Raw genomic sequence first — 27,898 nt, 5'->3', positions numbered from 1 at the left:
TCACAAATCAGACACTAAGTTTGAATGAATCTGCATAGTATTTACAATATTTCAGTCCAGGTTTGAAGAGTCTAAGTGTTGTAGATTTTTGTCAGGACCTGGTCTAATGTGGTCTAGTTTCCGAAAAATTCAGTGGAATTGCCCTTTACACATATTACTAATCGGAAGCTAACTTCAACTTCGTGATCTAAATGTTGTCGAAATTCCGATGTTCGAGATGGGACTTGAAGGCAACATTAAAGGTTCGGTTAACCGCTCCGCTCGTGAGCAGCAGCTAGCCCGCACGTGGGGAGCCCGGATTTAAAATGTCTGACTGGGAGGAAGATGCCAACGAAATTCACCACAAGGTGCCCAAAGCGACCGAATGGATATTTCCAGCCGATGACAGGCAAACTGGAAATGTATATTTTGGTTTTAAACGGAGATCTTCATTCGGAGCTTTAAGGGAGAACAGAGGCGAGTTGAGGAGTCGGAGAGGAGGTGGAGGAGGAGGCCCGCGAGCATTTGATGGTGGAAAGTCGGACTCTTCTGTCCCTTTGACCATTTCACTGGAAAATGCGTCAGTTGGGAGGGTAATAGGTATATTCCAACCTTTCAGTATTAATTTCGTAGAGACAAAGTTTCCATTACTTTATGTTGGCCCAAATGAATTTAGTTGCTAGTTATGCTAAATTAGCAGCTTCCATGATTATGACACATGGTGGAGTTTAGTTGGCTTTCTGCAGACGTAGTTTCATTTTGTCTGTGTCAGAATGGCTTATGCGTGATTAAGTCTGTGTCGTTTGGGAAAAAAACAAAAAAAAAAAAAAAAGAAACAAACAAATCTGAAGTTTTAATGGTATTTCTGCTAATTAAAGGTCGCGGTGGAGCCAAAATCCGCGAACTTGAGGAGAGCAGTGGAGCAAGAATCAAGGCAAGTTGACCAGAACAGCTGCTATCATTTACTACAGATATTTTCATTGTTAAACGCCAGGATCTATTTGTTATGACCAATGTAAACAGTATTTTTATGGTATTTATGCCGTAAGGATTTTGTTTTTCTTTCATTAAAGATAAACAAGGGTGACTATGAAGGAGAGGTGGCCATCTTTGGGTCTTCTGCTGCTCAGCAAAAAGCCAAAGAGATGATTGAAGACCTGGTAGCAGGTGGCAGCTCACGGTTTAGTAAAGGTATGGAATTTTTATTTTTTTAAATTTTTAAAAAAAAATCTAGATAAATGTTTATTTGACATTCTCTAAAGGATTTTAGGTAGCTGAACAGTCATACCCACGTGTGTGATCCCATTATGGGACTCAAGGCAACAATACTGACTATCAACTTTATTTCATTTACGAATTTAAATGTAATTTTTGTAAAAAAAAAAAAAAAAAAAAAAAATGCCCAGGCACACAAAAACACTGTATGACATAATTCTTTGCTATCTTGGTAGATACATGCAAATATGAATATGTTACAGACGGGAGCTTTTAAAGCAGTTTGTCTGTCTCTCTAGCTCTCTATATGTAATATCTTAAAAACAGTAAGACAGTTCAGTGTGAGGCCAGTTAAGTAGATATACTGTACACTAACTACTTTACATTGTATCAAAGTGCCATTTCTGTAGTGTCTAAAGTAGACATATAATTAAATATTTGCAAAAATGTGAGGGGTGTACTCATACTGTATACAATATTACTGATACTGTATACTAATATATATTTATGTGTGTGTGTGTGTGTATGTATATGTGTGTGTATATATATATATATATATATATATATATATATAATATAAATAATATATTATATAAATAATATATAAAGGGCTGTGACAATATGCTGTTGTCCCAATTTGATTTGATTCTGATTTTTTTTTTTTTTTTAGTGCAGATTCAATTTAAATTGCGATTCTCACAATTCTTTGATATTGCTAATTTTTGTAGATTAAAAACAAACAAAAAAAGCCTATCACGTGATTACGGTAGCCTGTCACATGATTACGGTAGCCTATTACGTGATTACGGTAGCCTATTACGTGATTACGGTAGCCTATTACGTGATTACGGTAGCCTATCACGTGATTACAGTAGCCTATCATAAAAAAGGCTTTTTTTTTTTTTTTTTTTTTAGTGCCGATTCAATTTAAATTGCGATTCTCACCATTCTTTGTTATTGCTAATTTTTGTAGATTAAAAACAAAAAAAAAATGTATAAAACTTTTTTTTGCTCATCATTTTTCTCATCATTCTGCTGCTTTAATGCCCAAGAAGACAAGTTAAAAGATCAATAAAAATAACAAAAAATTTGTAATGGATTATTTTTATTTATTTGAAAAAAAAAAAGAATTTTTTTTTTTTCAGTTTGTTTTAACAAAAAAATAGATTTTAAAATTGTGAAGCAAAAAATCCAGATTTCTATTTTTTGATTTAACCACCCCTAATTAATTAATTAATTAATTATGGGAGATGGGGGGCCTTCAAACATCAGTGCAGATCTAGGGGGAGATGAACACATCAGTCTAAATGAGCTGATGTGCATTTCAACTGCATGTATGTTTCTTTTGGGAACCAGCACACCTACATATGAAGTCATTTAGCAGAATGAATGGGGTTTGACGGAAAACAACTGAATGAAAGGTCAGTACGTCTTCCGGTGTCATATAGAAACTTAAGATACCACACACATTAATAACCCTAACAGCTCTGCATACCTACAAGCTTCTGTTTTGAGGTTACATGCAGCTAAGCATTGCACATTAGGTGTGGTGGCTGGTTGGGCAATTTCATCATGGACTGTACAAACAACCCAGCTGCATGATATGACAAGAATTTTCCCCTTTCTGATTGCAATATTACACTTATAACATTGCAATTTTCCTCGGATTAATAAAGTATTTTTAATTTAATGATTTCTGAGTATTCAGTAAAGAGTATTCTATCACATTTATGAAATAAAATGGATGACAGTATAATCACATTTCTTAAAGCTTGTTCATTTTAAACCTGAGAAAATACGAGTTAATGGTAGTTTTGTCCTGCAATAAACTGTTAAAAACTACTTTTTTTGGTCTGTTTTTCAGATCCTGACAGAAGGCAATACTACGGAGGGGACAGTAGAAGTGACCACAGAGGAAGAGCTGATAGGAGAGTCAGCAATGACTCTGTCTGGTCTGCTGCACAACTAGAGGCTTCTGCTGTAGTTCCAGCACGTCCATCCATAGACTGGAACACTATCCGGGAGAACAAGGACAAATACGAAGAGCTCAAGTGGAAAGGTGAGCCCTCTAGTTTCCATGAATTTTGCAGACATGATTTGTTTTTGAGTTGCTGTGTACGATGATACGCACACCTTTCCTCAGACGTCCCACCCATAAAGAAGAAGTTTTACACCGAGGCAGAGAGTGTGTCCATGCTCACACCTGAAGAAGTCAGTGAATGGAGGTAATTCATCCCGCTCCCCTGGGTTTTATTCAGAAAAATGATGCGCTGGCACCATGAAACAAACTGCTATGCTGATTCAGTATTACTAGAGAAGAAGCAGAATTAAATGCACAAACCCGCTTTGAAAGATTAAATTTTAGTGATGAGAAGGTTGTAGTTGTGGTTCTGACACTGCCCACCATTTCCCGTAACTTCTGTTTTTATTAACTATAATAACAATTAGCTTTTAATTCTGGTTGTGCTTATTGACCTCAAAGTGATTTTATGTTGTACAAGGCGCTCAAAAAAACTGTTTAATATGTTTTTGTATGACTTTAGTAAGCTACAAAGCCGCACCGCTTAAGGGCATTACAGCTGTCAGGAGCTCCGCAGAGTAACATATACTATGCTTCAGGTTGAACATACTGGTACTGGTTTACTGTGTGAGACCATGGAATAAGCGCATTAAACAACTTGCACCCGTGCATTACCGGTAGGTTTTTTTAATGTATAACATGGAGTCTATAACACCATGACTAGCAGCAGCGTAGTTCAGTTTTAATAAACAGATCTCAGTTGTTTAATCTGCCTATACCATCCTCCCACACAGTAAACATTTTATAGCAACATTTTTTTTCTTTTTTTCTTTTTTTTTACAAAACTTGCTAAATATGCTGAAGTATAGGAACTATTTTATGTCGGTCAACATGTTGTTTTTATGCTAAACTTTTGAAAGACTATAGCGCATTTCTTTTATTCGCCTGCCAAAAACCAGCAGATTAATGTGTTGCTATGGTGACGCCTGCAACAGTCATATAAAGATGATTTAACTTGCCGAATTATGTGTGCGTGCATACAAAATTAATGCATACCAACAGGCATTAGAATTATCACTGACACTAATGCACCTTACGTATCCAAATAGATGTGATATTAAAAGATCATTGATATTATGCCTTATTATCTAGTGCGCCTTTTGGTACGTAAATCACAGTATGATAAAAGTGTAATCAGTTCCATACACTGTCCGGGACTTCAGCTAGCTGACACGTTTCTGTCTGACCAGATACAGTTGTCATTAGGTGCTTTTATAAAGGAAAATGGGAGATTATCTGAATGTGTTGTTTTTGAATAATCACGATATTGCTTTTCCGCGATACTTTGCAGTGCTAAACTGTAACATTTGAACATTGTAAATATTTATAATTTTCAACATTGCACAAGTGTGAATTGCAAGATTCACTCTTCTGTTTGCAGAAAATTTTGATGTTTCAAAACAAGTTTTGAGAATTTTTTTGCAAACAGGCACGAAGCAGTTTTTAGATGTTATAGTTTTTTGCAAAGTGGGACAACAATGCCATATTTGAAACTCTGAAAATGTCGTCTTGAAAACAGAAAAGTTGCAAAAAAAATCTCTGAAAATGTGAGACAGAAACTATGTATGTTGCATGTTGTACTTATGGGGAAAAAAAAAAAAAAATTCAAGTCCAAAATTATGCTTCAGAGATCCAAACTTCTTTTTGAAGGTTTCAAATCATATTTTCAGACTTGCAAAACTCTATTTCAGGCTTTTAATTTAAATTAACTCTGACTTTCAAGGTTTCAGAATGTTTTCTTTCGTTTCAGGTTATGGCAGGATTTTAATCCCATAACTTTCTCTAAAGTTTTGTGTGCAGCTGTTCAGGGTTTAAGTGGTAACTGCACAGCTTACTGGTAATCACAAAAAACTCAAAGGAAGTTTCTGAACTATGAGTCAAACACTAACTGTTCTGAATCTGTTGTATATAAACTTTCCTCTTCATCATCCTGTTTACATGTAAACATCATCAGAAAAGACCACACACATATCAAATTACTGGGACAGTGACATGCTTATGTTGTGGTGTACCCATCACTGTTGTTAGACAGTTTGTTGAAAGAAAACTGGAATTAATGTTGCGTTAATTCTTTTTTTTTTTTTTTTTTTTTTTTTTTTTTTTTTGTTGCGTTAATTCTACCTCAATTCAATTCAATTCAACTTTATTTATGTAGCGTCAAATCACGGCAATGCCATCTCAAGACGCTTTACAGACAGAGGGGAAAACATAATGAAGGCCAATTCATAACAGCCTATATAAGGAAACCAACAGATTGAGTTGAGTCCAACTCAATCTCCCATCCTGAGCAAGCACACTGGCAACAGTGGGAAGGGAAAAAACTCCCATTTAACAGGAAGGAAACCTCCGGCAGAACCCGGCTCAGGACAGGCAGCCATCTGCCTCTGCTGTGTGGGGGGGAAGAGGACAGAAAGACAACAGACAACAGGAACTGCTACTCCCGGCCAGGGAGACCTGCTGAGACAGGAGACATACATGTTAATGATGCAACACTGTTATTGGGGGGGGGGGTAAAAGAAAGAGATAAAGAGAAAAAGAAAGAAGCTCAGTGTATCAGGAAATGTCCCTCAGCAGTCTAAACCTATAGCAGCATAACTAAGGGATGCTAACCATCCCTAGCTATAGGACTTATCAAAAAGATAAGTCTTCAGCCTAGTCTTAAAGGTGGGGAGGGTGTCTGCTTCCCTAACACTAACTGGGAGCTTATTCCATAAGAGAGGGGCCTGATAACCAAAGGCTCTGCCTCCTGCTCGGCTCTTTGAGACTCTAGGAACCACAAGTAAGCCTGCAGTCTGCGAACGAAGTACTCTACTTGGTATATAAGGAACAATGAGGTCTTTGATATATAGTGGTGCCTGGTTGTGGAGGGCTTTATATGTAAGGAGAAGGATTTTAAATTCTATTCTAGATCCAACAGGCAGCCAATGAAGAGAGGCTAAAACTGGAGAAATATGATCTCTCATGCTGGTTCTGGTCAGGACTCTGGCTGCAGAATTCTGGATCAGCTGAAGGCTTTTCAGGGCATATTTAGGACAGCCCAGTAATAGAGAGTTACAGTAATCTAGTCTCGAAGTAACAAAAGCGTGAACCAGTTTTTCTGCATCACTCCGAGACAGAATGTCCCTAATTTTGGCTATATTACGTAAATGAAAGAAGGCTGTTTTAGTAACCTGCTTAATATGTGGACCAAAGGACAGGTCAGGGTCAAATATTACTCCAAATTTTATTACCTAAATGTTCCACATTCATGATGTAATATTAGTTTATCATAAATGTTTTCCTAAAAGTTAAGTATCTTTAACTTTTTGCGAGTAGTTTATGCAACTAATTAGAGGAAGCAGAGAAAACAGAGCTGTACTTGAAGATCCAGAGATCTTTCTGACATTACAGCAATAATTGTAAAATAATTTTAAACAAATTCTACATATTGCTGGAAAACGGAGGATTATTGTGAGAAGTATTGTATTTACTCTCCAGTCTCACACAAATGGCAAGTATAAAGCGCATACTGGGGCGTCTGCATTACTCGACAGCTCTATTTGAAGCCGTGAGGATGCTAACCAGTGACTCAAAGCTATATCTTCATGATACCTCCTATAAATGAAGCCATTTCAGGAGGTACATACACTACTCACAAAAAGTTAGGGATATTCAGCTTTTCGGTGAAATTTCACAACAAGCCTAAAATGCATTTAAACCTGTACAGGTGAACTTAATGTGATCTTCTCTAAGCTTTTAAATGCACATGTCCAACTGTTAAATGTTTCAATAAATTTAGCACAAGTTGCTGTTCTCTAACAAGGAGCTTAACGGCAAAAATCACGGCAGGTGTGTGATCCTTGAATTGACCAATAAATCTCCTGGTTCAATTAGAGCTGGTGTTTAAACAGTTGTCCTCATCATGCTGTTCACATTTTGACATCATGAGACCAAGACGACACCTAACAATGGAACAACAGTCCCTTGCCATTGCGATGCTTCAAACAGGACGTTCTCAGACAGAAGTGGCCACTGAGCTTGGAGTGTCACAGAGTGTCATCAGCAGGTTGCAACAGAGATATGGAGAGACTGGAAGAGTCACAGAAAGGCCTAGAAGTGGACGTCCTTTGGCCACATCCCGTGCTGATGACCGCTACATTGTGAACACTGCCCTGAGAAACCGGATGATGAATGCCACTCAACTCCAGGCACGTTTAAGAGAGGTGAGAGGCACCCAAGTGTCACGTCAGACCATTCCAAACCGTTTCCATCAGCGTGGTCTGCGTGCTAGACGACCTGCACGGGTACCTGACCACACCACCAGGCACAGGCATCATCGTCTTGCATGGGCCAGGGAGCATTTACGCTGGACGAGGAACCAGTGGGCCTCAGTGCTGTTCTCTGATGAAAGTCGATTCACACTGAGCAGAAATGATGGCCGGCAACGATGTTGGAGACGTCAGGGAGAGCGCTATGCATCAGCCACTGTTGTGACCAGGCCAGCTTTTGGTGGTGGCGGTGTTACAGTGTGGGCAGGGGTGTCCACTTGGTACAGAACTGCCCTACACTTTGTGAATGGTACAGTGACAAGCCCATACTACCTGAATAACATCATTAATCCAGTGATTGTGCCCCTACATGAACAGCACAGGCTTAATTTCATCTTCATGGATGACAATGCTCCTGCTCATCGAGGCCGCATCATCAGGGAACGGCTGTTGGAGACTGGTGTACCTCAAATGGAATGGCCTGCACTCTCTCCAGACCTGAATCCCATTGAAAACCTGTGGGATCAGCTGAGCCGTCGTGTAGAGGCTTGAAACCCTGCACCCCAGAACCTCAATGACCTGAGGGCTGCCCTTCAAGAAGAGTGGGATGCCATGCCTCAGCAGGCAATAAGTTGCCTTGTGAACAGCATGAGACATTGTTGTCAAGCTGTAATTGATGCTCATGGGCACATGACGAGATATTGAGACGTTCAAATTTTTTGTTGTGGTGTAACTACCATTGTTGTTACCTTTTGTGTTGAATGAATTTTTTGAGATGAGGAAATCAGTAGTGCATCCTTCTACTTAAATGTCTTTTATGATATTATATCACTGTAGCATGAACATATTGCATTTTCCATAAATTTCACCTGAAAGCCAAATATCCCTAACTTTTTGTGAGTAGTGTATAAATAATCCTATAATAATATAGTGCTGCTTAGTTTGGACCAAATGTTTCTTATATATTGTGGTGTACAGCATTCCATCTCAGCTTTTTTCTTGCTTTAGGTTGTTGCTTGGAATTAACCCCTCCACCGTTTCCAGTCATCCAACCATGTTCTTTTGTTGCATTTTCCCACAGAAAGGAAAATAACAACATCTTCGTGGATGACCTGAAGGAGGAGGGGGGGAAGCGACCCATTCCAAATCCCTGTCGCACGTTCCTGGAGGCCTTTCAGCTTTATCCAGAGATTATGGAAAATATTGACCGTGTTGGCTTTGCTAAACCGACACCCATCCAGGTAAGACCAAAGCACCAGAATAATTTCATTTTAAGATTTCTTTACATCCTCCTTTAGATCGCAACATGAGAATAAAGATAAATAAGAGCAGGCTTTATGATAAAAGTAGAAAACATAAACCTGTTCGCAAAGCAAAATTTGCCTCAAAAAACACACTTTTTTTTTTTTTTTTTCCAGATTTTAGTGAGCTTGAAGTGCACCATCCCGTTTGTACTCAGCATCTTCGGTCAGTTGTTTTGAAGAAAGATGACTGGGTATCAACAAATCATTCATGGTAAATCACGGGGATTGCCCATTGTGACAAACAGATTTGGAAATACCCAGATAGTAGCATCTTTTTTGATTTCCCTCCATTTTTTTATTCTTTATTTTCCCATCTGCAAAAATAGTCTCCCTAAAAAGGGGAAAAAATTGTGCATGGAATATGCTGAGTGCTCAGTAGGATGTTTTGATAGATGAACTACCTTTTTTATGGAGAAGTTTTTAAACTTCTTTGAAACTTCTCATTTTAAACTTCCAAATCCTAAAGAGCTGAACCTGTGGTTTATTGAGTTGAATCAACGTCTTTTTTTTTTCTTCTTTTTTTATTTTTTTTTTTTCATTTTGCGAAGCCAAAACATGAACATTTTCTGTAAACTATGCTCTGACTCTGTGGCTTCCTGGGGAGATCGGTCGTATTTACAGTAATAATACAGTAATCTATTTAAAAAAAAAAAAAAAAAAAACACTGGATGACTGTAGGTGGAGTAATTAAAGTTATTTTTCGCCATGTAAACTTCTATTGCATCACGTCACAGTTTAGAGATGACTATATATGCTGACAGCTGCATTCCTCATTGCAAGCACATCTGGCACTACCGCCAAAGCCAGTTTCAGTTCAGACTGCTCTCATTTGTGGTTTTATGTTGCTTTGATGACTTACCAGTCATCAATGCGGAGGCGTCCCTTTTCCTTTAAGACTGTGGAAGAATTGTCTTTCTAGCAAAGTTAATTTCCTAAAACTGAAAATACCCCATATGCCTGCCTCACACAAGCTTTGTACCTTTTCATACTTTTTAATCTGTCTTGTAATTAAATTTAAATGGATTTAGGACACAAAGGGTTGCTGCAGGCTTTCTTAAAATAAGTCGGTCCTAAAATGTGTCACTGTAAATGACTAAATGTGAAAGTTGGAGCTTCAGGTGTGTGTGTGTGTGTGTGTGTGTGTGTGTGTGTGTGTGTGTGTGTGTGTGTGTGTGTGTGTGTGTGTGTGTGTGTGTGTGTGTGTGTGTGTGTTAAAGCAAGACACTTGTTTTTTCTTCTGAGGTTGCTTGTAAGCAGAACGTGTTGTTCTAGATCTCCATGAAAAATGAACTATTTTTCTTCGAGGGGAAATGAAACTGTCTCATCACACTCTCATGTTTCAGTTTCATTTCACTGTAACAGGCTTGGTCAGATTGATTATTGGAGTGCACGTTTCGTAGTGGCACAGCAAGTTCTGCATAATGCTGATACTGGAGCTGGAATACTGGTCTATTTTAGTTCATCGTGCATGCTTGTAATAACGGGTAATATGTCGTGTGAGATATGTGTTCATGGCATCCAGTTAGGCCACGTTCAGCCTGCAGGCTTTGACTCTCCATTCGGATTTATTCCTTAAATCTGATTTTTCTCTGCCTGGCTGTTTTACATTATTGTTAAATGTGACTTTTCTGCAGATTGTGGTGTGAACCCCTTACGGTGTGTTCACACCAGACGCTCAAAACGCTGAACACTCGCTGCTGGTCACTAAACTGTCACTTTTGTGTCCAACAACCAAGACGCTCTTGACGCGTTTGCCGCTTGTTGGGAGCAAGTGGCAAATGTGGTGGAAAGGGGGGGAAAGGCGGAGCTTTCCTTCCGGTCAGTCTGAATGATGGCGGATGCAGTAGAAGGAATGGCATGGCTTTTTTAGATAAATAAAGCTAGAGAACGTCGTCGTAGGGCTAGGCAAGGTCCTTTCTGTTCCTATCACGATAATAAAAATGTGAACAGTCGTAGATGACTGGCTTTGCACAGCGAATACCGAAACGATTCGCTTGTTCTCCTTTTTTGACTTCCTCCTGCTGAAAAATGAGCTGTGACGTAAATCGCTCCGCGTCAAGCGGCAAAAGTTCGGATTTTCCATCTCTGGTGTTTGCTGCGCGTAACGTGCGTCAACCTTTCAAAACTTTTTAAATTTTCAGTGCATGACGCGTGTCAAACGCTGAAAACGCGCCGCGACAAAGCTTAACGCCTCCTTGATGCACCTCCGCATGGACTTTAGATGTAAACCTGACGCTGTTGATGCTCAAAACACATCTGGAGTGAACACACCGTTACGCTCCTGAAGTGACCCGCATGCTCAGTTGAACATTAACATCCCAAACGGTGTTTACGGAAATAAACATGGATGCAACTGATACTTTCATTTACGGGTGTGTGTGGCGGTGGTCGGCATATTTGTGAGCAGATTGTGGTAAAAAGGATGAAAAAAGAAGTTTAACTTGATGTCCCTGCTCAAAGCAATCGCTGCACCATCAGAACCAAGGAGTTTGTTGATGCGGCGTCGGAGTCAGGAGCGGTAGAATCAGGATGCGAACGGTTTCACAGAGCTGGAGTTCTGCCAAAACTTCATAATGTCAAGAAATACATTTCACGTTATCTGTCAACAGATTGCCTCAAGGCGTGTCACGTCATTCAAGAGACCAATCACCCTGAGATAATGAGTAGGAACGGGTTAGCGTCAAGGGCGGGTCACATCACCTTGGCTAAGCTTTTTAAGATCACCAAATCCTCCTTTTGCTCTGTAGTCCATGACTTCACGCCTGACTGAGTACATCGCACTGCCTTTGGGAGACTTCTCTCCTGAAGTTTCAGAATGACGACAAAGACCTGGCTGTTCAGACCGCAGTCGCATCTGACAAACTTCAATACAAATCGGATTCAGTAGCACGTTTAAAAGTGGCCTTAATCTTCCTCGTCCCTCCTAGTTCCTAGTCCCTCTTCCTCGTGAATCATCTCCATCTGGTAAACGCTACACCCATGTTGACTCTCATTGTCTGCCGGTTATGATGTCTTTTTCTTTTCTTGGCTTTTTTCCCTTCCCTCTTTTGGGGCAAAGTATGGATAATCTTACGTTTCAATGGAAAATGGCAAGTTGAATGATGCACAGTCATTTCTGTCCCCTTTCAGCTACCTTGTTCTAAGATGCTGATGCAACATGGCGGCGTTCTGTTGAGCTATATATTTATAGTTCAACAGAAACTTTCTGTTCTTGTTCTACTGGATCTTAGTGCCGCATTTGATACAGTAGATCAGCTTTTATTAAACAGACTCAGAAGTCTGGTGGGCCTCTCAGGGATTGCTCTTAAGTGGTTTTATTCCTACCTCTCGGATCGACAATTTTTTGTAAGTGTGGATACATGCTCCTCACGAACCTATGAAATAAAATGTGGGGTTCCCCAAGGATCAATTTTAGGCCCGTTACTTTTTAACCTGTATATGTTACCACTTGGGGACGTCATCAGGAGACACGGCGTTGATTTTCACAGTTATGCCGATGATACACATCTTTACATCGCCGTGTCCCCTGATGACTTAGAGCCACTTAATGTTCTTTTAAACTGTATTTCAGATATAAAGTCATGGATGGCAGCAAACTTTTTACAGCTCAACCAGGACAAAACTGAAATTTTAATTATCGGTCCTGAAGGCAAGAGAGAGATCCTTTTTATTGAAATTACATTTTAATCCCTCCCAGTGTGTGAGAAATTTGGGAGTTATTCTTGACTCTGAGCTGGATTTTATTCCACACATAAAAAATGTAACAAAAACAGGTTTTTATCATCTAAAAAATATTGCCAGAGTCTGCCCATTTCTCTCTCTTGCCAGCACAGAGGTGCTGATGCATGCTTTTATTTCCAGTAGATTAGATTACTGCAACCACCTGCTCTCTGGTCTTCCTAAAAAGTCTCTTTCCAGCCTACAATTACTACAGAATTCGGCAGCACGAGTTCTGAAGAGGACCAGAGGGCGGGAACACGTTACACCAGTTTTAAAATTGCTGCATTGGCTTCCTGTGCGCTTCAGGATTGATTTTAAAATTCTTTTACTTGTTTATAAATGTCTTAATGGTCTTGGGCCCTCTAATTTATCTGACTTTCTTTTTAATTATGAGCCTTCGCTGACCCTGAGGTCCTCTGGTACTGGCCTTTTAGTGGTTCCTAAAGTCAGAACTAAGACATACGGTGAGACCTCTTTCCATTGTTATGGTCCTCGACTGTGGAACAGCCTGCCAGAGGGCCTCAGGGCCGCGGAGACTGTTGATGTTTTCAAGAAGAGGTTCAAGACACACCTTTTTAGCTTAGCATTTAACTGAATTTACAGAATCTTTTACTTTTACTTAATTTACTTAATTTATTATTTTATTTATAAATTGTTTTATTAGATTTCTTATTTTTAGTATATTATTGTGAAGTCCTTTTATGTATATATGTATATTTTCTTTTATTGTTGCTCTTACTACTTCTTACTGTTTCTGAAGTAAGAAGTAGTAAGATGGGTGTGTGTGTGTGTGGGTGTGTTTGTGTGTTATCTACTGTTTGTTTTATTATGACTTGATTTTATCTTGTAAAGCACTTTGTGCTGCCTTTGGCATGAAAAGTGCTCAAGAAATAAAGTTTGATTTGATTTACAAGTATCTAGTTCTGAGCAACAGGAATGCTTTTATATGGACTCCATTGGGATTTCACTGCTGTAAAATATGTATTCATGAAAGCAATACTTGGCTTTTGTTAACACAAAGCCAAGTAAACACTGTACCTTTATAATACATTAAGCCTCGTGGTGGGTTTTTGTTTTTGAATATATTCAGTATATTGAATTTTTATGTTATTTACATACATTTAAAAAATCCTTCACTGAATTAATGTTTAAAAACAATATTTAGTTTTGCCTCATTGCTTTACAATGTATTTGTTTTGCTTTGTGTTTTTTATTTTTAGTCATATGAATAGTAAGTTAGTCTGTCTGTGTGTCATTGATCCAGATATTTCATTTAAAACTCTTCCTTCACCAGTCTCAAGCATGGCCAGTGTTACTCATTGGAGAAGACTTGATAGCAATTGCTCAGACAGGAACTGGGAAAACACTGGCTTACCTGCTGCCAGGCTTCATCCATATGGATGGACAGCCTGTGTGAGTACAAGCTGTTTAAATTTTTCTTTGCTATTCATTTCCATTTTTCTTCTTGGGCATCTTCACATGTTTGTGTCATATTGACAAAAAACCACAAGTACTGCAATCTTGTTTCTTTTACAAGTTGGCAGTAGGGATGTCACAATTATGAAGTTTCTGTGAGCAATTATTGTAAATAAAAAATTTTTTTTTTTTTTTTAAATTAGCTGTATTATTCTGTGTTAATTAATTTTCCAGCACTCTAAATGTGTGAAATCACATGAAAACTCCTTTCTGGTCTAATAGTTTTAATTTCTATTATTTGATGTCAACATAACAAATAATGAAAAAACAAGTAACTAAGAAGTATCATTCCAACTGAATCTACTCTGCTGTGTAAAGAATAAATCCCACATATGAATGAATATATATATATATATATATATATATATATATATATATATATATATATATATATATATATATATATATTTATTTATTTTTATTTATTTATTTTTTTTATATATTTAAGTGTTACATACTTGTCCAGCCCATCTAAACTTAAGTGACACGACAGACTCTTAACACAAGTAACATACAAGGTATAAACTCATCCTAATAACAGCTTTTCTCATAAAGATCCTTTCAGTTCCAGATCTTACGGTCTTATAGAAGCACATATTCTATTAGAAAATAGAATGTGGAATAATATGTGGAATTATTAGACTTGAGAATAAAGGACTCATGACATCCGTCTTAAATTGCGTCTACTCACATTAGACCGAGAGCTGAGCGCGGTGGACCTGGCATGCTGGTACTGACTCCCACCAGAGAGCTGGCGCTGCAGATTGAAGCCGAGTGCAACAAGTACCGTTACAAGGGATACAAATGGTATAAATAACTATGAATAGGATTAAGATCTGTAATCAATGATAACTTGAAATGACAGAGCTCTTCCTGGTGCATGTTGTCTCAGTGTCTGTATCTACGGCGGAGGTGACAGGAGAGGCCAGGTCAACCTGGTGAAGAGTGGTGTTGACATAGTGATCGCTACGCCAGGCCGTCTCAATGATCTTCAGATGAATGAGCTCATCAATCTTCGATCCATCACCTACTTGGTCAGGTCTTTGCTTTTGGTGAAAGTTTTAATGAACATTAATTACTTTCCATTTCTTTCACATTGTTCTTTTATATTTTTTAAAGCACCTCACAATGTTTCACATCACCTACATTTGCAGTTGCACAAATTGGGCTTTTCTTTTTCAGGAGGGGTTATTTTAATATCTGTTTTTTTGTGGGGGGGAGAAAGGTGCTGGACGAAGCTGACCGTATGCTCGACATGGGCTTCGAACCCCAGATTCTGAAGATTCTTCTGGACATCCGCCCAGATCGGCAGACTGTCATGACCAGGTAGTAGGGCTGCTCGATTATGGCAAAAACTATAATCACGATTATTTTGACTGAAATTGAGATCTCCATTATTTAACACGATTATCCTCTATCTTTACCAACATAATTTAACATTAAATTGTGACTATTAAACAATGTCTTTAGGATTCCACAAATTTTAGAAAACAAACATGAAGTTTTGTCTTGACAAAGTGCAAATACTTACATAAACTGAATAGATAAATATAAGGATTAAACAGCGCTGCACGTCGTGGTGTTCTCGACTCCGCGTTGTGCGTTATAACCGTATAATGCACGGTTTTGAGTTGTTTAATCCGCTTATACCATGGTCCCACACAGTAAACATTTTATAGCAAATTTGTATTTCTTTTTTACAAGACTTGCTACATATGCAGACGTATACAAACTATTTCATGTTGACTTTGTTGAACCCTCAGAGATGTAACTGCAAAACAATTCCCTCTCGAGTTCCTCTCTTTGATCTTTTCTTTGACCGGTGAGACTCCAGTCGAGGGGTTTCTCTTTTAATATTTTTTTATAACCAGTGAAAATCTGGTTATGAGGTTCTCATTTAATATTTTGTAGAACCAGTGAGGTACTGGTTATTTAATTTCTCATATTTTATAACCAGTGAGAATCTGGTTATGAGGTTCGAACTCTCTAGAACTATCCCTAAGATTAGTTCTTTGAATTCTTTTTAATATCCAATAAGAAATTGTTGCTGACGTTAGTTTCCCACCAGTTATTTTATATAATATTACTAGACCCTAATGAGAAACTGTTACTGAAGCTAATTTCGCACTAGTTATTTTTAATCATCCTAGACCCTAATAAGAAACTGTTATTGAAGCTAATTTCTTACTAGAGTTATTTTCATAAAACCCCTTCAGACAATATTGCCGAAGCCTATCTCTTACTCGTAAGGGGGTGGGGGGCAGACTCTCCCCCTGACCCCCCAGGGATAGTCTCTCACACTGATCCCCTACAAAAAGGTCCCAACTATTAGCCTAACTAAATGGTTCTTTGTACCCTCCGAGCTTAGTCTAGTTTTTCGCTGCCAGGGGTCGGAATGTTATAAGAACAGCATAATAGTTCAAAACCTAATGCCTCTGCTGGTCTGGGTAAAGGGGCTTACCTGAAGAGTTTGAGGACTCCTTTCCGCTTTCTTGACCTTAAACTGGAAGAATGAAGAAGCTAACTTTTTGTTGGGAGGTTAAGGTTATAACTTAACTCTTACCCCTTTTATGAAAGATTTTCAGGTTATTACAATTAGATTAATACAAACAAAGAATAATAAAGAAAATTCCCCTTAGGGTTTAACCCATACTAAATTTTGTTCAATTTTTCTGTAAGGAAATATCTTCCTCATTCAGAGAAAAATGTTAAAATGTTATATTTCTTTATTCAGAATAGTCTCCATAGAGGAGACTACACTTGGAACAAACCAACAATATGTCTCAGATGAGAATATTTTTTTGTTAAAGTCTATTCTTCCTTTTAAGGGAAAAACTGTTTTCTCTTTTCAGAAAAAAACAATTTTTCCTCACCAAGGGCTAAAATTCCCAAAAGGTTTTTTTTTTTTTTGTTTTTTTTTTTATAATGCTGTCTTCCTCTACAAGAAAGAATAATTTTCCTTTTCAGAAAAATTTCCTTTTTTGGCAGGTTTAAATCCCAGAAGGATATTTATTTTTATATAATCTGTCTTCCTCTACAAAAAGAAATTTTTCTTTTCAGAAAAATTCTCCTTTTTGGCAGGGCTAAATCCCAAAAGGGTTTCTTTTTTTCTATAAAATTCTAAACTTCCTCTTCAAGAAAGAGAGGAAAAAGAAAAATTCTGTTTCTTGGCAGGTCTAAATCTCAAGTTTTTTTTCCTTTTTTTTTCACAATACTGTTATGTCTTCCTTTTCAGAAAAAATGCTCTTTCTCTTCAGAAAGAACCACCTTTTCTGCTGGACTAAATACCCAGAGAGTATTTTTTGCTAAAATTCTATCTTCCTTTTCAGAAAGAACACTCTTTCCGTCCGGAAAGAGCTATCTTTTCTGCAGGGCTAAAATCTATACTATACTGGGCTAAAACCCATACTAAATTTTGTTCAAGTTACAGATCCCACACAATAAGTTCTCCACGGTCGTTTCCAATTCAGTCCAATTTCTTCAAAGTGATGCGTTGGGGCCGCAGCGGAGCTGCAAAAGCTGTCACTCCGTCTTTGTCCACAGTTTTTATATTAAACTCCACCTTATAGAACGCACATACATGTCTCATTTACTGTAATACAAATTATTACACACAAAACTACTAGTCCCCTCCTTCAAGAAGCATGCATTTTCCCTGAATGGGAGGGGGAACAGTTACACAAAGAAACTCTGTTTTAATGAGCTAAGAAGTCTTCCGCTTCAGGGGGTTCAGGCCTGCACCAAGGCAGGTTCCAGAGAGATAAGGTGTTGGTCTTCACAACAATTACGGCATACAGGAAGTCCTTGTGAATCTTCCATCTTCTTCCAGCCCAAGCTGAGAAACCAGGAGGAGAGTTCCTGCCGGTGTCTGACATATTGAAATTCATAATCTTTTTTTGAAAACAATTTAAAACCTGGTTTCGGGCTGAGAGAGAGTCCTTGTTATGGTGTTAGGCATTTGAAACTTCATAAAACATGTCAAGTCTCGATGCAGCTTCTTATCTTAAAGTAAGAGCGCTGCAAAGAAGAGGGGGGAATAGGGATGAATTCTCACCTACTAACTTCTTAAACACACCGTCTATAATACTACTCTACAAACTTTTATATGGTAAATATAATTTCACAAAAATTACTACTACTAAAAACCAAAGGTTTATAAAAGTTTACTACAGTTAATTAAACTATTGTATTACAAACAGCATAAAACATCTCTGTTATCCTCTCCACTCTGCCATCCAAGGTCAACTACGAAGGGAAATTTCTTTTGCCTCCCCCCCACAGCTGCATCAGGGCCTGGAGTAAAGAGAAGGAGAGAGGAGAAGAACAGAGGGAGGGGGGTTTCCGCTCTCACCACTGCTCCACAATCTACAAACATGAATTTATAAAGTTATAAAAGTTTACTAAAAAGGGTTATAACAAAACTAATCAACTACTGCGTTACAAACAAAATACATATAGTATTAAAGCTTGTGATAATCAGAAAACATTTGTGAATCTGCAGTGAATATATTATTTCAGTATAGCTTTTCTAGGGTCAAAAGGTCAGAGGGGAAGCTCATGACACAATCTCCTGGTCGGCCTTTCAACAACTTCCATGCAGTTTTTATGCCAAACAACCGCTGTCAAGCTACAGCGTGTTTCTCTCGTTCACCTGTTAAAAGATTAACGTATTGCTATGGTGACGCCCCGTGACAGAGGGATATTGTAGTGATTTAACTTGCCAAACTACGTGCACGTTTATAAGAAAATAATGCAGACGATTCTCACTGACAATGGTATAAACTATGTTTAGGTGAACTTCCACAACCTACTGCAGTTATTCTACATGGACCTGCAGCCGGAGCCGACTGAGACTGGCCGCCTGGGAGTGCTTTAGGACGGGAGAGGCTCCCGCTGCTCCTTCCTTACAGGAACTGCAGAACAATATGTGCCTTCAAGTCAGTCACCAAAACACCAGAAAATTCTTTAACATCTCCAGCAAAAGTCGCTAGATTTGTCGCTTGTCGCTTTTAACCAAAAAAAGTTGCCAAGTTGGCAGCAGTGTCTGAATGAAAGCAAAGCGGCTGTGGGAGGAGTTTACAGCACAGCGCTGCAATGCCAGAGACACTCGATTAGCAGCTGAAGACAGCAGGAGAGGAAACTGCAAAGAGAAAGAAAGAAATTGCACCCTTTTGTTTTTATGAGTGTTGAAAACCCAGATCGTAATTGAGATAAAAATCTGATTAATCGCCCGGCCCTACCAGGTAGCAGCCATGATTGATTGTGAAAGACACAAAGACAAGAGTTTAATAATCCAACAAATGTGGAATGTAGACTTTGAAAATCATTTACTGTTGTTCACTTTTCATTACCAGATTGAGATTCTGGAAATGAGTTTTATCATCCTAGTAAAAGGGATTATTGTGCTGAAAGCCTCCAGAAAACCCCAGGATAAAGTCCTCGTCTTCGCCCTTGGCAGGCATTCATTTCTTTATATTAACCTGAAAGCAACTGAACACGTCATGTATGAACGTGCTCTGTGGTCCTGCCACAGCAAGCTGAAACATTAAAACCCTTTTGTGTCACTTTCCACGCATGCAGTCATTTACAGAAAAGCACTCGCAGCAGAACCAGGTCTCAGTTTCAACGCTGAATTCTGTCGTTCTTCACATATTTACTGAACATGTTGCATACGTGTGGATAAACATCCATTTCAATGAACTCATGTTTCAGTGCCACTTGGCCTACAGGGGTGAGACGATTGGCCAAATCTTACCTTAAGAATCCCATGATGGTTTATGTGGGTACGCTGGACTTGGCGGTAAGTTTTAGTTCCTTACTGCTTATTTTTTGTTTTGTATGTGCCTGTTTTGTTCCATCCTGACGTTGGAGACAAATTATTCACAATTATATGGCTGTGAAATGAGAACGGCCTTCTGTGTCAAAAAGCAGTAGGCTTGTATTTGGATTCCAGGTGTGAGTGCTAAGTGGAATAAAAAGGTGCTATGTAAATGTAACACGCGCGCACACAAGCCCAGTATGAATTCAGGCCATTTACTGTACACATGTTGGGCTTGTCTTTTTGTCTCAGGCAGTTAACACAGTGCAGCAGACTGTGCTGATTGTCCGTGAGGAAGAAAAGAAGTCTTACGTTTTTGACTTTATCAGAAACATGGAACCCCAGGATAAAGTCCTCGTCTTCGTTGGCAAGAAGATCATGTGAGTATGTCCAGCTAACACGGCGCTTTACATCCATTTGCTGCTACACAAGTCTCTATTTGTTATTCTTATTGTGTTGTTTTATAAACACAAAGCTTTTATCCTGTAAATTCTGGCTTGTGCAAACAAGCATGTCATTGCACCTTGTCACACTGCTGCTGTTATGCTGAATCTTATATCTCTACTTAGAATTGACGCTTTTTTAAATTAATATTGTTAACTACCAACTAAACTGTTCTGTGCATGCTTATGTCTCCATTTACAATATCATACTCAGTGCTGATGACCTGTCAAGTGACATGTGTCTGCAAGGTCTGGCTGTCCAGAGTCTCCATGGTAACCGTGAACAGTGCGACCGGGAAGAAGCTCTCCAAGACTTCAAAGAGAGTAAGTCACATGAAAGAACGGTTTTCTGTAGAATAAGACGTGCACGGCTCTGAAAGAGGAACCGGATGTTGATGTTGTATCTCGGCCCACGTTCCACCACATTAAAGGCCGAACATCCAGAGTGACCACAGAGGGGGTGTTCTGCCTCGTTACAGGTCGAGTTCGCATCCTCGTCGCCACAGATTTGGCATCTCGGGGGCTGGATGTCCACGACATAACGCATGTCTTTAATTATGACTTCCCACGAAACATCGAGGAGTACGTTCACCGTGTGGGTCGCACCGGCCGAGCAGGGTGAGCGTGTGTGTTTGGTCACACAGACCTGAGTTTGGTTGATTATGGATTAGTTTGTGATACCGATGCATCTTTGTTTCAGGCGATCGGGTGCTGCCGTAACCTTGGTAACAAGAGAAGATTGGAGGATGGCCCCGGAGCTGATTCCCATTTTGGAGCGAGCAGGACAAGTTAAAAAAAAAAAAAAAAAAAATTTGATGTTGTCATAGTTTTATTTTTATTAAATCAGAAAATTTAAAGTGCGAATGAGAATAATATGAATTGATGGTGTGTATTATTGCACAGCAAACCACCCGTGCCTCGTTTGTTTTAAGACAATATTAACTAAACAATAACTAAGCAATAAAACAAGTTTCCATCTGCACATCAACTCCAGTTTTCCCACCTGGGGAAAAAAAGACCTTAAACAGGCTAGCTCGTTTTTCCTGACAGATTAAATACAAACAGCTGCAACATGGTGTGCACTCAGACAGCGTGGCTGGTGAAGCCATGCTGCCTTTTAATATTGTTAAAAAGGCGACATTTTGAAAAATGTTGCAAACATTTTCAGCCAGTATGAGTCGCCTGGATGAACATACAAACAGCGTTTCCACAACTTTACAATGACATGAAAAATGACATTTTACCATTCCATCTCTAGTCAACTCCAAACATGTCCCCTTATATGAGCTTTACCATAGTTTGTATAACTGCTGGCTGGACCCTGAACTCCCAAGTGTTTAGAGACCAAATGTCTGTTTTAGCCGACTGGAGACTGGATGAACATCAACTGGTCTGCGAAATGTTATTTAGAAATTAAAGTACGTTGATCTTTGAAAGGAAGTACTTGTATTATTATGAAATTATTGTTAATTTAATTGAAAATGGTCTCAAAATGACAAAAATAATCACTGAGTGCAATATTGTCGTCTATCGCAACAATTTGAGACAACTGCATGGCAGAATTTGTTACCATGACAGGTCTAGTTGTATTTAATTTTCATATCTACCACGTCACATTCAGTCTTGTTGCAGGATATCCCCGAGGAGCTGCTGCTCATGGCAGAGAGATACGAGAAGCATAAGAGGGAGAAGGAGTTACGGGATCCGAGGGGAGGACAGGGACATGGAGGAGGAAGAGGAGGCGGAGGGGGGGGGAGGAGGAGGAGGATGGGGCAGAAGAGGTGGCGGAGGAAAAGGTGGCAGAGACCCAGCCCAAAACTGGAGATTCTGATACATGACTGAAGGACAGGTAACCTCCACATCATTGTTTACAAAAGGAAATAGAAACATAAACAACTAAAACAGCCTGTTTTTGTTTTTTATCTGCAGAATGGCTCGAAATCTGAAACCACCTGATATTTCTTTTGAATTCCCTCCTGAGTATTTCTCTCTTTATTTTATTGTATTTTATTTAGTTTTTTTCTGGATGGTTTGTAGACTTGGTTGTTATAAAAAGTTAAATGTTTGATAAACGCTTTCCCCAGCTGTTGTTTTTCTAAGTCATCAACATTATTTAATTACTTGAAAGTTTTATTTTGTAAAATGTTGATTTAGGCAGAAAGAAATCTGTCAAATAAATTCTCCTTTTTAAAGAGAAAAGACACCTGTTTGTACTCTTTCCTTTTGACTTTTAGCTGGACGACTTGTGTTCTAATAAAATGTTTTCCACCTTTTTCTTCGGAAGAGATTTCTTGTACGTTTGATGAGGTAATTATTTATATTTATTATAAAAGAAAATGTGTAATACACAGTTTGTCATTAGATTCTTTTCTCTTTTCTGGAAGGACTCAAACATCTGATTCTGCAAGTTTTAGTAACGTCTGAAGAAGGAAACAAAACTTCCTGTAAATTTAGTTTCCCAATCACTGAAAAAGAGGAAAGTTGACTTTTTCCTCTTCGAGTCGATCGTTTATGCTCGACTTCAGTCTGAAGGTTGAAACTAGTCTTTCAGCACTTTTTAAAAGGAGAAGGGAAGTTGTGTGACTGAGAACAGGGAATGATGGGAAATGTTTACCAAGGCACATTTCATATATTTTATAATATATGAAATGCATAAAACACCCAAAACAGTGTTTTATGCATGTAAAGTTTACTTGTCATTCTTGCTCAGCGTTGCGTTGCTGTAGCTTTTTATCCCACTCGGCCGTTTCAGCAGTCAGTCTGGTTGCGTCGAACCTTCTTATGCTCTGTGCTTTCACCAGATGTGGAGTCTACATATTCTTATTATTGATATTAATCATGTTCAAATCATGCATGTTGGTTAACCGGTTAACTCTAAAATGTCCCTAGAAGTGAGCAGGAGCGTGAATGATAGTATCTCTGTGTTGACGACCTGTCCAGTGTGTGTCCTGCTTCTCACCTGATAATTGCTTGGAAAGGCTTCCTGCGAACCTGAACTAGACTTAACGTTTTAAGAAAACGAATGGTCACAGAAGACATTTAGCTGTTATCAGTACCAGTAGTATTTCAGCAGTTGTAATCCGTATCATTGTGATGTTTACTGTTTGCTTTCATTTGGATGTGTATTTTATCCAGGGTTAGTTGAGCTATATACAATTCAATTCAACTTTATTTATATAGCATCAAATCACGGCAATGCCATCTCAAGACGCTTTACACACAGAGGGGAAAACATAATGAAAGCCAATTCATAATAGCCTATGTAAGGAAACCAACAGATTGAGTTGAGTCCAACTCAATCTCCCATCCTGAGCAAGCACACTGGCGACAGTGGGAAGAAAAAAACTCCCTTTTAACAGGAAGGAAACCTCCGGCAGAACCCGGCTCAGGACAGGCAGCCATCTGCCTCTGCTGTGTGGGGGGAAGAATACACATAATTTCACTCTACAGATGTTTTTTCAGCTCTTTTCTACTTTTTGTAATTGATCTTAATGCTTGTAAATCCTTAAAGCTGAACGTTTTTGCAGCACGTTTGTCCTGAATGCCATCTCTCATGTTTTTGTTTTTTCTGCAGGTTGGATTCTGTTCTCTGTGGGGTAAGATGCTTTATCATTATGCAGTAAAGCTCATTTGTCCAACAAAGTAAGAGAATTGATAATAAAGTAAGTATTATATCCAAGTATAATTTACACAAAGACCAGAGTATTCAGCTTTTATTACAATGATGGTGAAAACAGTTTAAGAACCAAAACATTTATTATTTCTTCCATTTATTGAGGAAAATGGACTTGGTCATTATGTTTAACATCTTGTAAATGTAGAACATTTATAATATCAGTTAAATGTCTACAAAGATGGCGTCGTCATAAAAAACAAGCTTAAATTTAAACATTTTTAGTTAGGACAGTCTCAAACCGAGTGACTTATTTTCTCCTTAAAAATAGGAAATCTGCTTTCACGTTGCATCCTGATGCAGTTGGCCAGCTCGTTGCAGATGTCCTTACTAAGCCCAGAAAACAGGTTCTGACTGGGTATGAAAAAGTTGGAGAGTTCTCCTTCTTTCAGGCAGTCTTCAAAGTTCTGCAGGAGTAACTGGAAGCAGCGGCTCAGATCCGAGGCCTCCCAGTGGCTGTCTGCGGGTCTGGAGCAGCAGGCGTGCAGCAGTGTGGTTTTGGCTTGATAGGAGCAGAACTTGTCAAACTTTGACGCATTTTTTTCCTTCAATAGATGCAGAAGGTGCTTCAGAAGTTTCAGACAGTCCTTCCTGTGTGAAGAGAGCGAAACGGCACATTATGGAGGAGTTTCAGGTAAATAATAAGTAATTATGGTAAATTACAGGACAGTGGAGCACTTTGATGCTACAAAATGTGTGTTCACAAACTGCACCATCAGTTTATTTAGCAGCTTTCATACAATAGGCAGCTCAAAGTGCTTTACATATATTAAAACAAATACACATCATTCACATACACACATACTGACACACCCTCAGTCTCATGTTGTCTGATGAAGCTTCTAAAATAGTCTTCTGTCTCTTTAACCGACAATAAACATAAAAGAGATCAAATTAAAAATGTTATGAGATTTTTCTTCATGGTAAAATCTGATAACATTTTCTATTAAGCTCACGTCTAGAAGTGAGTATTTGTACACGACTTGTACAGTCGCTTTGGATAAAAGCGTCTGCTAAATGACTGTAGAATAGAATACACTGAGAAAGGGATTATAATCAAGCATAACAGCTTAGTTTTATGAAGCACTGTAACTAGTTGACCCCAAGTTTACAGTACTTGCTACTGTAAATGATAATGGAGCCTGTTGTGGTGTGATTGAAAAGGGCAATTCCACTATTTGTAAACCTTGGCCACATGAGACTAACCTCCTGGAGTTACTTTTGTTTTAATCCCTTTATAAGCAGGTTGTCATGTATGAGATATGATGAGTAACAAGACTATGGTTCTTCATCTTTAGTTAAAATGTTTAAAATTTCAGAACTTAATGCAACAATTAGAATATTGTTACTTCTTTTAGAAGTAAACAATGCACTAATATGGCTGAAAACTACAGTGGATGCAGTTAAGCATCTGCTCGACATCACACATGCGTTGGACTTGTTCGGTGTATTTCTGAAAGCCAACCTGCAGCAGCTCGGGCTTCCTCTTTCACAGCACGTCTTGTTCGAGCCGTGATTCTTCAGAATGGCCTTCTCTACGTGAGAAAAGGAAACCCGCCAAACATCTGTGTGTCAGAGAAGATGAGACAGTCTGTAAAGCTTCTGTTGCTTCGGGAAGTTTAGGGACAAAATCATTTACTGTAATTAGTAATGTGCTTGTGTTGAAGGAGCTGGTGTGTCGCAGTGCGCTGCAGGCGTCTGTCGCTGCCAAACTACACCTGAAGTTCATGGTTTCATTTAGTTCAGCAGCTCAGTGAAGTTCTGTACCTTTTGCAAGGACGCCCTCTTTTTCCTTGTTGCCACTTCCCTCGTATTTTGGAACAAGATAGTATGGCTTCCGTTTGTACTCCTGTTTTACTTTGGTTCCAAGCCACTTCTCTATCTTAAGACCATCTTTAGTGAAAGGTGGCCAGCTTGATTTGACCTCCAGACAGAGGACAACGTCCAGGGAAATGGGGATTGATCCTACTTCTGTGGTTAGAGTCACAGCAGGGCAGCCTTTTTTCTTCCTCTCCACCGACCACTCTGCAACAACAAACAAAATCCTTCATCAAAATCAGACTTAAATGTATTTCTACGTCTCTAACAAGTCGTATTAAAATAAAAATGTCGTCCCCGGTGCGTGTAACTGCAGTATTAGTTCTTACTAACCTTTAAATTCCTTGACACATTTCTTCACCTCATCCCTGAACTCTGTCAGCATTTCACTGGCAGATAAAACAGCGTCCTTCTGGAACTTGTTCAGAGTGTTTTTACCACGTTTCAACCCCACACTGTAAAAGGCTCCGTTGTCTCCAAACGCTTCGATTTGAACTCTATCCACCGGGATGCGCAGCATGACATCAAACTCATCGGGATCAGAAATCTGTTCACACACAAAAGTCTCGGTTCAGGAACACGATCCGGTTCGTACAACTGCATGTTTCCTCCATTCAGTCCCACACACATCATTTTATATCTCTCTTCATAATCTTTGTCATGATTGTTGTATCTTGTTTTAATTAATTCATCTGGAAATTAGCTGCTGGCTAATTCTGCCATATTTGCCATTTTGTCTTTTATTAAATGACCATTAAAATGTATTTTCTCTTCTTAAATAGATAAAACTAAAGACATTGACCTCGTTCCACCGTTAAACTTTCCTGCAGGATTAGAACGACTTACCTTCACGTTCTCATAATAACTTCCGGTGCCAAGTGGTTCCTGCACGTCTTTAAAGCTTGCAGTTTTCTCTAAATGCTTGATTATGTGTTTTATGATCTTATTAACAACTTCAGACGTATTTGATCGTTTATCCATCCTGATTCTCAGATGGTCCAGAGTCTCTTTCAGGACTTTGTCTTCTGAAAGAGGACGCGCTGCTTTGGCTCTGCCGCCACGTGTTTCCATGTTGCCCTCCAGTCGTTCCAGCTGAGCTTTCGTTTTTTCTGCAGGTTCTTCCAAACATTTGTCAGCGTATTTCATGGCTTTGTGATTCATTGCGGTATCCTGAGGCGTGTTCTCACCCTGCCCTGCAGATTTTTCTCTTGCTTTAGTCTTTGTGCTTCCTCTCGGCACGCCATTCCGCTCGACGGGCTCCTCCTGGTTGTGATTAGGGCTCTTCTCAGTTCTGGTTGTCTGGGCAGGTTTCTCATATGTGTCCTTCACGGTTTTTCTCTCCATGGTTTCCTCTGGAGAGTCTGGATATCTCAGGAGAGGCTCTTGCTTGATTTCTTTACGTCTAGTTGCATTCCTGGCAGTCGTGGATTCAGGACTCTCTGCAGATTTAGACCTGCCAGCACATTTAGTGGTTTTAGAATTCTTTTCTGCCTCCTTAGGCGTGTTGGGCGGCGTGTTCTCAGCCTCCTCGGTAGATTTTTCTGTTGTTTTGGTTTTTCTACTCCAGGTTTTCGCCTTGGTTCTGTCTTTAGGCACGCCATTCTGCTCGATGGGCTCCGCGGTCTCATGGTTTGTGGTCTTTCCTTTTCTGGTGTGTGCAGATGGCTTCTCGTCGGTGTGGTTTGGCTTTTTTTGATCCCGTACATTTTTAGTCTCCGTGGTTTCTTTCTGCTTCTCCTCTGTGAAAGCAGGACGTCTCATCGGAGGCACAGATCTACTGGCGACCTCTGAATCCGGACACTTCGCCTTGCGTGGCCTTCCTCTGCCGCTCATCGTGATGAAATGAGAGGACTGAAATTGCCCGGTCATATTTGAACTCAGATCGTACTTCCTGTCGGCGCCTCCTGACACGTGACGCCTGGAAACTTCTCCTCTTGTAACTGTATTGAGAAATTAGTTTCTATTCATACTGTAAGATACATATACATGTATGCATACATATCTGAGCTGACGAACTGGTTTAGTTTGGTTCAGTATAAAGTGTTTAAACATGAACCTGCTGTTTTATTCTTTTACAAATAGCTACACCTTGTGGAGAAAAGTGTGTATTGTAAAGACTGATTAT

The 27,898-nt window shown here is 39.1% G+C and overlaps 1 protein-coding gene across 1 annotated transcript; it reads left to right on the top strand.

Annotated features, from left to right (window-relative positions):
* Positions 1-305: 305 nt before the first annotated feature.
* ddx43 (DEAD (Asp-Glu-Ala-Asp) box polypeptide 43) lies at positions 306-22,113 on the top strand (the record flags this gene model as incomplete). The annotated part of the gene is given in 17 exon segments (XM_079248840.1): positions 306-579; positions 858-913; positions 1,053-1,164; positions 3,059-3,253; positions 3,338-3,419; positions 8,603-8,762; positions 13,840-13,958; positions 14,718-14,828; positions 14,914-15,055; positions 15,247-15,347; positions 19,734-19,821; positions 20,092-20,219; positions 20,497-20,606; positions 20,762-20,900; positions 20,983-21,070; positions 21,915-22,042; positions 22,044-22,113. Coding segments are annotated over 17 exon segments (2,103 nt in total).
* Between the last annotated feature and the right edge of the window lie 5,785 nt (positions 22,114-27,898).

Source organism: Telmatherina bonti (assembly GCF_933228915.1).
Source record: "Telmatherina bonti genome assembly, chromosome: 11".
Lineage (NCBI taxonomy): Eukaryota > Metazoa > Chordata > Actinopteri > Atheriniformes > Telmatherinidae > Telmatherina > Telmatherina bonti.
The sequence above is the reverse complement of the archived record's forward strand: the minus strand, read 5'-3'. Positions and strand labels throughout refer to the sequence as shown.